Below are 12,363 nucleotides of genomic sequence, written 5' to 3' on the forward strand. Positions count from 1 at the left end.
GGTTGCTCTTGGATTCATCTTAAGGTTCGACGAGCTAACGTTGGCCAGCAGTTAGATACGGCTCCAGACAATTATAAGGACCATCCACATTCCTCACAGTGATACACGGAAACAGAGAGGTAGAAGATGGCCAACCTCTGCTCACACGGGTCCTTCATTCATCCAGTTTCAGAACATCAAAGTAAGTCTTCTTGGGCTCCTCAGTTCAATTCCAAGCAACCACATGGTGGCTCACAACCATCTGACGCCCTTGTCTGGTGTGTCTGAAGACGGCTACAGGGTCGTCATTTAAATAAAATAAGTCTTCTCTTGCTGTTGTTAAAACAGGGTCTCACTTTGCTGGCTGGCCTCAAACTCAAGTTCTAGGCTAATTTGAATTTGTGACGATCCTGCTATCTCTCAGATGCTGGAAGCCCCATGCACCATCACACAGAGCTCCCAAAGTCATCTTTAGCCCTCTTCGCCGGTTTCATTTCGCTTCTGTGGCACTTTAGCTTTCGGAGGAGCTCTCAAACCTTTTCTATCCGTCTCACTTTTTTTTGTGTGTGGATAGTGGTTCTGAAATAGGATCGGCTTGCAAAACTTAGCTTTGGGCTTCATTCGTTTGACTAGCCAGCAGGACTCCGATGGAAGCTGCCCTCCGATCAGGCCCCTTGTCACAATGGCTCTCCATAAGCTCTATAGGCATTCAGATCTTCTGCCGGGACCTAGTACAGGTTCTAGAATTTGGGTTTCTTTACACTCCGAGTGCGGAGAGAATGGCTTTGGCCCTCCTCCTCTTGCACAGAAGCGCTCTGATCCGGAAGCTCAGATCTTGGGGGTACAGAGGAGCGTCGTTCTGTCTCCGAGCACCTCCGTTGTTCTCTGTCGCCCTCTACCGGTGGCTAGGTGCGCTGCCGCTGCGCGGCGGGAGGGCCGCGCCGGAGCTCAGGGCGCAGGCGCAGGCGCTCGCCCGGGTCCTCCGGCGGGCTTGCGGTTCTGCGCGTGCGCACGGGCGGAGGCGCGCCGAGGACTCGCTGGAGCGGGCAGGTGGAGGGAGGAGTGGTCCCGGGAGGGAGTAACTGCCTGGAGTTGGTGCGCCGCAGGTCCGGGGGCGCCCGCGTTCCCGAGCCTCGGAGGCCTGAACGCGTTCGGAACGTTGCTTTTTTTTGTGCGGGGGCGTGACCTGAGCCCGCCTCCTCGGCTGGGAGTGGAGGAGAATGGGGATCGCTGAGGCCTTTAATTAATTTGGTGCCTGTTGTTTGTTTGCCCGAGGTGCAGCCTGTTTGCCTTTTGACTTTGCAAACAGTGGGGAGGAAGAGGCGGGGGGTGGGGGGGACGACACGATGGGAGATGGGGTCTTGGGGCAGAGAGCCTAATACAACGAGGGCTGTCCTAGTCCGGGGAGTGGGGGCTGGGGGAGCGGAGACACGACACGGGACACTGCTGCAAAATGAGGGCCGCAGTAAGAACTGCCGGTGTTGGGCACACAGGCACACACTTACAACCACAGCCTCTCGCTCAGTATTTTGCACTTGATGCAGAAGTGATTTTTTTTTTTTTTTTTTACCCCTAGAGCGGCCCATATGGACACTTAACACGCGCTCACCACCTCCACTTCCACTCCCACCTCCCTCCCCATATAGGAGATGACACATGGGGTCTCAGCACTCCTCTGCCCTCACTTTTTGTCAGCGAAAGAAGGATGACAACCCGGAGGACGTGCTGGCTGATAGAGATCAGGAGGAAGCCATCGCTCAGTTTCCCTATGTGGAGTTCACTGGGAGAAATAGCATCACCTGTCACACCTGCCAGGGAGCAGGCTACATCCCAGCAGGTGAGACCCGTCGGCCATCACCTGCCATCACGGAAAGAGGAAAGCAGCGCTCTGGCATCTGCTCCAGCCAGCCCTCCATAGTCATAGTCCGCCCTGAATTGTAACCAGCTCCGCTGCCCTGATAAATGGACAGACTCCAGGGTTTTTTTGTTTTTTAAATCTTACACTCGGAACCCTTTCTCTTCTTCACTTCTACTCCTTTATTAATGCCTTGGTTTCTTTTCTGGTTGCTCTGATAAAATACTCTGACAATGGCAATTTAGGAGATTAAGGTTTATTCTGATTCACAGATCCAGGTCCATCACTGAGGACAAGTTACACAACAGCAGCAATTTAAGATCGCTTATGTCACCTTATAGGAAACAGCGAGAGAGGAGTGCTGGTACCTGGGTTCCCCTTCATTCAGACACAGCCTATGAAATGGGTGCCACCCACATTTAGGGAAGGTCTTCCCATTTCAGTAAACCCAGTTAAGAAAATCACTCACAGACACGTCCCACGGGCCAAGCTAATCTCATCTGTATCCACTGAGACATTTTCCCAGGCCTCTCTAGGTTCCTAGCCTCTCTCTGGTTTGGAATATTTATTTCTCTGCTGTGGGATTTGTTGACAAGGATGTTTCTCTATTGTTCTTGCTCGTAAGGATGGCCACAGCATTGTGAAGGAGCTATTCTAGCAGTTCCTTTACCAAAAAAGGCACCATGAGCAGTAGCAGAATACCAGGGGTGGGGAGTGACAGTCGGCTCAGGGGTGGGGCCTGGATTATCTGTAGCAACAGCTGCCACTAAGTTGGACCCTAGGGGTTGGGGGAGTCACAGAGTTTAGAGCTTTTAAGAACCTTGGAAACCATGCAAAGCTCCAAGTGAAAAGTGACAATGGCTTTAAGACGTCCAGAGACTTCGTCAAAGACAGCAAAGGCAAGAGCCCGCCCCAGCCTCAGTGCCACAGCCCCATGGTGCTGGTAGAAGTTTTACAGTTTGTGGCGGTCTCCATAGGTAAATGTGTTTCTCCCCCCCACCCTCTTCAGCTTTTCTTTTCCTATTTCTACATTTACCTGTTCCTTCGTCCAACCAAAAATGTACATTTCGGTGTCTAATCCCAGATGAATCTCAGCTGTGCCAGTTAGCATCGAAATGTGACAAGAAGGGCCACCCATAGGTGGGACTTACAGCATGAGTCTTTGCTGCTTTTCTAGAGCAAGTCAATGAGTTGGTGGCTTTGATCCCCCACAGTGACCAGAGGTTGCGTCCTCAGAGAACGTGAGTTGGCTGGCTCTCATCTGCCAATACCTTCTTCTGTTCCCGACTCCTCTCTATGAAAGAATACCAATTAATATTTGAGAAAGATGTCTGTTCTTATATCTGCCCCATTTCCTTATTTTCTTTATCCACTTATTTATGATTATTACCTATTTACTATTTATTTATTGGTGATAGTAAGACTTGAACCCAGGCCCTCTCACTTACTAGACAAGCATTTTTCCACTGAACTAGCCTAGCCCTCCCTATTTCCTCTAGAACTTTTGCTTAAGTGAAATGTCCCTGCCTGTGTTACAGTCTGGGCAAAGAAATGTGAAGCTAGAAATGTCTTAAGGGTCAACTGAAAGGAAGGGATTGGGAAAAGAGGCCATCCTGGGAGATGAGCAGATATTTAGGAGATAAAAGCATCGATTTCTCTTTGGAGGGCGAATGGTGTTCAGAAGGGCTGAAGGGCCTTTTCTTGCCCCATTGCTCTGCGCCCAGTCTGTGGTTCCTGATTCTGTTTGCTTCCTTTCAGTGCATCAGTATTGCATTAATCAGGACCACTTAGGTTCTGGAATCTGGTATCTGAGCGCCCACAGTGGCCCTGTGCTGTTGTTTGCAGGAAACAGTATGTCCTCCTGTCGGTCCTGCTGTGTCTCCTGGCATCTGGCCTGGTGTTCTTCTTTCTGTTTCCTCACTCGGTCCTCGTGGACGATAATGGCATCAAAGTGACAAAAGTCACGTTTAACAAACAGGACTCCCTTGTGGTCCTCGATGTCACGGTAAGATGTAGGGCCTCGCTTCCTGGCCTGTGTGCACTTGCCAGCCTTGGACCAGGACACTTACCTGGCACTTCATCCCTTGCCCTTCCCAGACCACCCTGAAGATCAGGAACTCCAACTTCTATCCTGTGGCGGTCACCAACCTGTTCAGCCAGATTCAGTACATGAAGGCTGTGGTTGGCTCGTACACAACCACAAACGTCTCCCTCATTGCCCCTCGGAGTGAGCACCTGGTATGTCATTGCTGATGGGCCTCTGCCAGCGTGCTAAGGAGGAGAGCGGATGCTGTGGGGATGCTGCGGGGATGCTGCGGGGATGCTGTGGGGATGCTGTGGGGATGCTGAGGGGATGCTGCGGGGATGCTGTGGGGATGCTGAGGGGATGCTGCGGGGATGCTGTGGGGATGCTGCAGTTCCTTCCCATTCCTCTCTTCCACCCACCGAAGACCTGTAATGATGGACAGTTGGGAAGGGACAGGAATGGCTAACATTTACACACTTGGAGAGTGAAAGAATTGGTGAGAGAAAGAGAGTCACCAAATCAAAAGGAGGTGGGACTATAGCCTGAAGCGTGAGGCCCCTGGCCCCTAGGGGAAGGGCCCCGAGGTATTTATTTCAGTCTCCTAGGCTGCTTTAGGAAGATGCTTTGTATGTGATGGAAGAATGGTCCAGCAGTTGTGGGTTGATCCCATTAATACTGTTGTGAGAGGCTTGCCTATCACAGGCTGACGCGGGTCTTATTTTATTTTCAGGTGAATTTTACCATGAAGGCTGAGGTGGGAGGACCGTCTTCCTATGTGTAGTAAGGACGGGGTTCTCTGTATTACGCTATCTGCCTGGAGAGATTCCGAGTCCTCCTCAAGTGACCATGTCCCTGGCTCTGCTGTGAGCCCCAGATCTGGCCTGTGGACTCCCTAGCTTTGGCTTTCTGCAGGGGTTTTGGAAGGAGATGTCACTGTGACGTGACTAAAGTTCTGAGCTTTCTAAAGAGAGTATTAACCACTAGAAACAGCCTACAGCCCTAGCGTGTAAATAGACAACAGCTTTGAAAAGCAGGGGTATGGTGTGGAGGGCTGCAGAGGACACCTTGTGGGGCTCAGAACCATGGTCCTTGGCAGCATGTCGGTTTGAAGGGCAGGCCTGGGAAAGAGAAGGTACCCCACATAGTTTGACAGTGTAACTCCACTGCCCTCTAAGTCCCCACCATTCCTGGGCTGCTGCTCCATTGTCAATCAGGTGACCGTGTCCCGTGTCTGTGTTTGCGACCCACAGCTTCTACTGCACACTCCCTGCCATCTGGGTACACAACATTGTGATCTTCATGAGGTAGGTCCTCTGCCCTCCCTCCTGCCAGCCTTGAGCCTTGAGCCTGGACTGCCCTTGAGCTTCCCACACTTGCTGGAGCCACGTGGCTGACAGGAGACCCCCTCACCTGTCCTGTGGCTCAGCCTCAGGAGACTCTCGGGGGGCGGAGTCCAGAACCCCAGCACAGGCTGCCAGATTCCCACTGAAGACTTAAACATACTGTTTGGAGAGCTGGTTAAGAGCGCTGGTTGCTTTTCTAGAGGACCCCGGCTTGATTCCTAGCATTCCTGTGTCAGCTCACAGTTGTCCGTAACTCCAGTTTCAGGGGATCGATGTGTTCTTCTAGCCTCTGTGGGTACCACACATACACATTGCGTACAGTCACACATGCAGGGAAAAACACCTGAACACACGAAATAACTATTTTCTAAAACGTTAAAAGAGATATTCCGTATGAAATGGGTTCTAGTTTCACTAAACGAGTGATCCTGTCAGAATCGGAAAGAATAAAGAAGAGCCTAGCTTTCTCATGGTGTAAGCAGTGAGTATTTACCCTCAGGGGTCAGCTGTTAGTGCTGGGATGGCTGCTGTTCACTGTAGAGATGACAGACGTTGGAAATCTGGGGATTCGAGTGAGGTTTCTCAGCTTTTCACCAGTGTCACCAGTTCTCTGTCGTCAGTGACTGTGAATGCTTTGGAGTGACATCCCTCGCCTCTGCCCCACTCAGTTGTGATGACTCAAGGCGCGGTGCCCAGGTGGGGCCAGAAGCCCCTCTGTGGGCTCCTGCGTCATATCATCCCTGCTTAAGAAACAGTCCAGAAGGTCACTTCATGACAAGGTTTTTGGAATAACCAGAAAGGTCCTCTGGCCTAATGGTTACATAACCACAAAGATAGGAGCCTGGGCCACTCAACTTGTAAGAAATTCCCTGGGCAGCCCTTCCTGTCTCTTTAGTCTCTTCACTGTTTTCTTTTTGCTAGGACTTCTGTGAAGATTTCATACATCGGCCACATATCCCAGAGCACCTTGGAGACACAGCACTATGTGGATTGTGGGGGGAATTCCACAGCTGCTCAGAGCCTGTTCTTGGTTCCTCGGGGGCCACACCTATAGAAGGAAGCCTAACATCTGTCCCTATGGCTGGCCCACTTACCATATGGTGTAAGTGGAGGAGGAAGAAGAAACGACTCTCAACCCTCGGAAAGCATCCTCCCGCACTTAGGGGGAAGCTGCCCTTCCAAGGAAACCACTGTCCAGTGCCTAGTGAATAGTTAGCACTCAACTACAGGTTGAAGAATTGGATTCAGATATTTTGGCTGCTCTCGAGTCGTTATAATTTGAGATTAACCAGGGTTCTAGGTTTTCAGACCAGAGTAACATGAAGGTAGGATGCTAGTGCAGTTGCAGACGTATGGATGTGGTTTCCAGGACACTGGTGAGCCCTCAGTGGCTGCCTCTGCGTCTGTTCCCTAATACTGCCCCCTCCCGCCCCCCACCCCCGGCCTTTTGGAAAGGTTTTGGTATTTCTTTTCCTTCCCCATACAAAGTGATTACAGTTTTCCCCCAAGGGTCTATTCGAAGGGCTTGACGGCCCTTTGATCCACTGGCTAGATACGGATTGGAAATTTGATAGAAAAATAAACCCCGCTTTTGATTGATCTGCACTGTCCCTGACTGCCTGAATGCTTTTGTCGGCACCTGTAAGAGAAACCTAGAGCTGCTTCCTAAGGGGGGAATACCTCAGGGGGTGTTGAGGGAAGAACAGGGAGAGCATCCCAACTGTGTCTTCCTTGACCCCAAGGAGCACCTTCGGAGCAGTCTCACCGTCCAGTGTGCGGGACAGCAGGTCTCAGTTCCAGATCAGAGCCCACAGTGCCCCCTGGAGGCTGGAAAAGACAGGCAGAGATGCCCGAGGAAGGAAACTGCTTGGGGGGCGGGGGGGGGGGGGTTGAGGAGCAGCAACCTCTTCCAGCCTCCTCTGCACTCTAACCCGCCCGGAAGTGGTCTGGTCCAATGCTCAGCTGAGGTGGGCTTCAGCCTCACACTGCACGCCAGCTAAGCAGCAGGTGACTATGACGAAGCTTAATCCTAGGTCTTGCCCCCATTCGCCTTGCTTCATTTCCAGTATTTGTCTAATGACTTCACCGTTTGAGTCTTCAAACTAAGAGGTCATAACTAGTCCACTGATAACTGTGATCTAGTTACCAAAAGCAGGGCTTAGCACTATACCTGTGCCAATTGGGTTGCTGGTGTGTCCACATACTGGCGACAATGACAGGTACCGATCAAGCACCCCATTTTTAAAAATGACATTCTTTTTTTTTTTCTTAAAGATTTATTTATTATTATATCTAAGTACATTGTAGGTGTCTTCAGATGTACCAGAAGAGGGCGACAGATCTCATTACAGATGGTTGTGAGCCACCATGTGGTTGCTGGGATTTGAACTCAGGATCTTTGGAAGAGCAGTCAGTGCTCTTACCCACTGAGCCATCTCTCCAGCCCCTAAAAATGACATTCTTAACACACCCCACATACAAGAAAATGCTGACACTGAATTATTCCGTTTTCCCATTTTCCTTTCTAGATTATGTGTGCGTCTGTGTCCACCTGTCTGTCTGTCTGTCTGTCTGTCTGTCTGTCTGTCTGTCTATGTCTGTACATGCACATAGAGGCCATGGGTGTCTTCCTCAGTTGCTTGCCACCTTATTTTCTAAGACAGGGTTTCTCACTGGACCTGGAAGTCACCAGTTGTCTAGTGCCTGGCCAGAAAGCTCCGGGGCCTACCTGTCTCCACCTCCCAGTGCTGGGTTATAGATGGACACCACTGTGCCCAGTCTTCACACAGTGACGGGGACCTGAACTCATGTTCTCATGCTTCTGTGACAGGCTCTTTGCCAACTGAGCAATCTACCCAGCCCCAGGTTTTCCTCACTTATAAAAAACAGCCTCTGAAACATTTTTTCTACAGTTTTGCGAAGGCTACTCATTCTTGGTACTTAGTATTGGATCATTTTTGCAACCGTGTGCCTCAGTAACATCTGCCGCTGATATTACTGTAAAACCCAGTTAATACCAAATAAGAGCAGTTGAAGCTTTTAAACACACATTTAGCATTCTGGTCTAATGCTGAGAATTCTCAGATCTACTCACATTCTTAGCATCTGTACTAGCTGGTTTTGTGTCAACTTGACATAGGCTGGAGTTATCACAGAGAAAGGAGCTTCAGTTGGGGAAATGCCTCCAGGAGATCCAGCTGTAAGGCATTTTCTCAATTAGTGATCAAGGGGGGAGGTCCCCTTGTGGATGGTGCCGTCCCTGGGCTGATAGTCTTTGGTTCTATAAGAGAGCAGGCTGAGCAAGCCAGGGGAAGCAAGCCAGTAAAGAACATCCCTCCATGGCCTCTGCATCAGCTCCTGCTTCCTGACCTGCTTGAGTTCCATTCCTGACATCCTTTGGTGATGAACAGCAATGTGGAAGTGTGAGCTGAATAAACCCTTTCCTCCCCAACTTGCTTCTTGGTCATGAGGATTTGTGCAGGAATAGGAGCCCTGACTAAGACAGCATCCTAAACTTCACTTTAGGATGCCCTGCATGGTTTAGCATGGCCTTTCTCTCTCTCTCCCCCTCCCCTCTTTGTGTTTGTATGTGTGTGTGTGTGTGTGTGTGTGTGTGTGTGTGTGTGTGTGTGTGCATGTACACACACACACATAGGTGTTATGCATGTGGAAGCCAAAGGACAAGCTCAGGCATTGTCCTTGGTGCTCATGAGGTGGACAGGCTGGGTGGCCAGGGGACTCTGGATCTGCTGGTCTCCTCCAGCACCACCATGCCTGGGTTTTGTTTTTTATGTGCATGAGTATTTTGCCTGCCACCACATGTATTCCATGTCCTGGAGGGTCCCCTACAGCTGGCGTGACTGGTGATCGTGAGGCACTGTGTGGGTGCTGGGACTTGAATGCACACGGGTCCTCGGGCACGCCAGCCAGTTGCTCCATTTCTGTGGCCTGTCCAGGTTTTAGCTGTGGCTTCTGGGGTTTGAGGTGTTTGCCCCTGTAGGCCAAGCGCCTTGGTTCCCTGTGGCTCTGCCTGCACTGCCCTCGCTCTCCACCTCACGCAGCTGTGCCAGCACCTGACAGAAGACCCACTATGTACAGAAATTTCCATTGATATATCTACACCATCCCCAAAGCATCGAGGGCCACTATGTGCACCGATTGCAACGTATGCACAGACTGCAATTTTGACATATTTTTGTCCAGTGGCAGGTAAGGATTTTTGACTGTCACGTATGCTTGTCAGGCCCTGTATAGGCCACAGTTTATCTCCAGGGGTTATTCTTCCTTTCTAGTTACCCCGCCCCCTTAGGACCTTTCAAGACTCTGTCAAGTATCCTAGGGATTCTAGCCCAAAGTATGCAACAAGCCATTTAAAGAATCTGCCTGCTTGTTAAGAGTTCATAGGGCTGGTGAGATGGCTCAGCGGCTAAAAGCACTGACTGCTCTTCCGAAGGTCCTGAGTTCAAATTCCAGGAACTACATGGTGGCTCACAACCATCTGTAATGAGATCTGACTGCCTCTTCTGGAGTGTCTGAAGACAGCTACAGTGTACTTACATATAATAAATAAATAAATAGATAAATAAATCTGAAAAAAAAACAAAACAAAGAGTTCTGCATAAATCAACAAGCCACAGATTGTTTCCTCTGAGTGGGATAACCTCTCTTTTTCTTTATAAGATTTTTCCCACTGCCTTGAAGATACCATGTTCCTCCAGTTGTTTAGAGGGGACACTCTCTCAGGAAGTGTCCAGTGCTTTACTGAGCAACCGAGGAACTTGAAAGTAAGTCTTAGCCAGAGCTTGGACATCTGGCTCCTAATCCAAAGTCCTTTAAAGGGAGATGCTTCCAGGGAAAGAACTGCAAGATGGAAACGTAACCTGATGGAGCCCTGGTGATCGGTGCACCTCTCCATTCTGTCCTGCTGGCTCAGGAATTTACCTGATGTGTTATTCTGCCTGGAGAGACCTCCTGCTTTCCTGGGGGCATCAAGAATCCAGGGTTTATTGATAATCCTGGTTGGCTCCACATTCCTCGCAGGGCGGAGTTGGGATGCTGAGCATGAAGCCAAGCTGTGCGTGTTCCCTGGGCTCTCCTTTAAGACTCTCCTTTAAGCCTCAGCAACCACTCATTGAGAAGCAATTCCAATCTTGTCTAGTTTTCCCTGGCAGGAAGTGGATAAGCTACAAGGAATTACCCAGGTACCCTATGGCTTCCCACAGAGCTCTAAGCCAGCGTCAGGGGCAGGGTAGTGGAATGACCCTGGGAGTTCTGATCCTCCAATTAGAGTGATTGACAGGTTAGATGTGAAGTCTGCAGCTCTTCTGCTCTGCCCGCTGTCCAAACCTCACACCTGGTGGGTGAGCCTCCCCCTTGCTGTTACCAGCTCTTCATAGAGAGAGGTTGCATCTTTTTCCTTATGAAGTAGTTAAAATTATGTGGGCAGATGTATATGGCATTGGGACTCAAACCCGGGGGCTTGCGTGTCTAGGGACGCAAACCCGGGGGACTTGCACGTCTAGGGATGCAAACCCTGGGGCTTGCACGTCTAGGGACGCTCTCTACCATTGAGCTACCCTCCCAGCACCAATCCTGTGTTTTTGTTTTTGTTTTAGTAAGCATATAATTTATTAATTTCCACATGCTCCAGACTTAATAAAAACTCTACATTTAACAGCTTTTCACAAGACTTAAATTTGAATCTTCATGTAGATTTTTTTCTTTTTTTTTTATTATTTTCTTTATTTACATTTCAAATGCTATCCCGAAAGTTTCCTATACCCCTCCCCCCACCTCTGCTCCCCTACCCACCCACTCCCACTACTTGGCCCAGGCCTTGCCTTGTGCTGGGTCATATAAAGTTTGCAAGACCAAGGGGCCTCTCTTCCCAATGATGGCCGATTAGGCCATCTTCTGCTACATATGCAGCTAGAGACACAAACTCAGGGGGTACTGGTTAGTTCATATTGTTGTTCCACCTACAGGGTTGCAGCCCCCTTCAGGTCCTTGGGTACTTTCTCTAGCTCCTCCATTGGGGACCCTGTGTTCCATCCAATAGCTGGCTGTGAGCAATCCTGTGTTTTTAAACACCACACCGTTTTATTTCCTTGGTTGTCATGAGCTCGTCCTGGTACTAGCACTTCATTTAATTAATTTTACATCACACTTTGAATATTAATGCAAGTTATTTCCCTCAATACTTTTTATTTATTTTTCTAATTTCTTTAAAAGAAAAGATTCCAACTTTAAAAGAAGGGAGCAGAATGGGGAAGGGGTCAGAGAAAAGCATGACTGTCTTGCTTAGGTGATGTACCAGGTATCTTTTGAAACTCGTTTCACAAAATGCAGCTGTCATGGAGTGTATCTCTCGCTCAGTTCACACATCCCCACCACCATGTGCCTCTAGTGGAGAAGGGAACCGCACGCCCATTTCACACCCAAGGCACTGGGGCAGGGGGAAGGGGGGAAGGACACTCAGCCATAGGGAAAAGGAAGACTTTCCATTCCTCATCTGGAATACCGGGAAGGTCCTACAGAGATGGTCCGGGAAAGGTCCATAGAAGCTTTGATTACAGGTCTAGGGAATAAAGAATGGAGGTGGGGCAAAGAAGCAGGGGCGAGGCAAGGGAGGCAGGGGGCAGAGCCTTATTTTCCAGTCTCCTTGCCTCAGAAGCTTACAGAAAGATTCAGAGAACCATCCAGGTTGCTTGTATCAATGACCCCTGGGGATTTACTCCCCTCCCCTTTGTCTGTCCTTTCCACAAGGAGCATCCTCTAACTCCCCCACTCTAAGATCTCAGCGCGCCCTGTTTTTCTCCAGCCTGCAGGAGAGGTGCGCTCCGCTCCATGCATATTCTCAAGAACAAGGCCATCCCTCTGATTCCTCAGACTTCCCAAACAATGACTGCAATGTCTGAGTGTAGTGTCCCTCAAAGGTGTGTGCGCAGAGGCTTGCTCCCAGGGTGATGCGCTCAGGTGGTCTTGTGTGTGAGTGACATCACCAGACCAGGCAGTGTGACTTCAGCATCCTGGATTGTAAGGTCCACAGACAGTCCTGGGTCCATATCTGGGCATGCCTTATATAGGACCAAGGACTAGTAAAAACAACCGGAAGAACAAAACAAAGAACAAAACACAAATCACTGTGTCCTTTCCAATGA

General features: G+C 49.8%; 1 protein-coding gene across 7 annotated transcripts; it reads left to right on the plus strand.

Moving 5' to 3' along the window:
- The first annotated feature begins 974 nt into the window (after positions 1 to 974).
- On the plus strand, positions 975 to 6,813 carry Tmem106c (transmembrane protein 106C). 7 transcript variants are annotated; one of them, XM_021217039.1, is made up of 8 exons: positions 975 to 1,085; positions 1,626 to 1,816; positions 3,012 to 3,075; positions 3,680 to 3,839; positions 3,932 to 4,072; positions 4,591 to 4,640; positions 5,111 to 5,164; positions 6,125 to 6,813. In XM_021217039.1, the coding sequence occupies exons 2-8, from the start codon at positions 1,636 to 1,638 to the stop codon at positions 6,255 to 6,257; spliced, it is 783 nt and encodes a 260-aa protein (XP_021072698.1). In that variant the 5' UTR covers positions 975 to 1,085; positions 1,626 to 1,635; the 3' UTR covers positions 6,258 to 6,813. The 7 variants fall into 7 exon arrangements, with proteins under 7 accessions (XP_021072698.1, XP_021072697.1, XP_029403990.1 ...); XM_021217038.1 differs by having other exon boundaries at positions 975 to 1,254; positions 6,125 to 6,802; XM_029548130.1 differs by having other exon boundaries at positions 987 to 1,029.
- Positions 6,814 to 12,363: the final 5,550 nt, after the last annotated feature.

Source organism: Mus pahari, chromosome 17 (assembly GCF_900095145.1).
Source record: "Mus pahari chromosome 17, PAHARI_EIJ_v1.1, whole genome shotgun sequence".
Classification (NCBI taxonomy): Eukaryota; Metazoa; Chordata; class Mammalia; order Rodentia; family Muridae; genus Mus; species Mus pahari.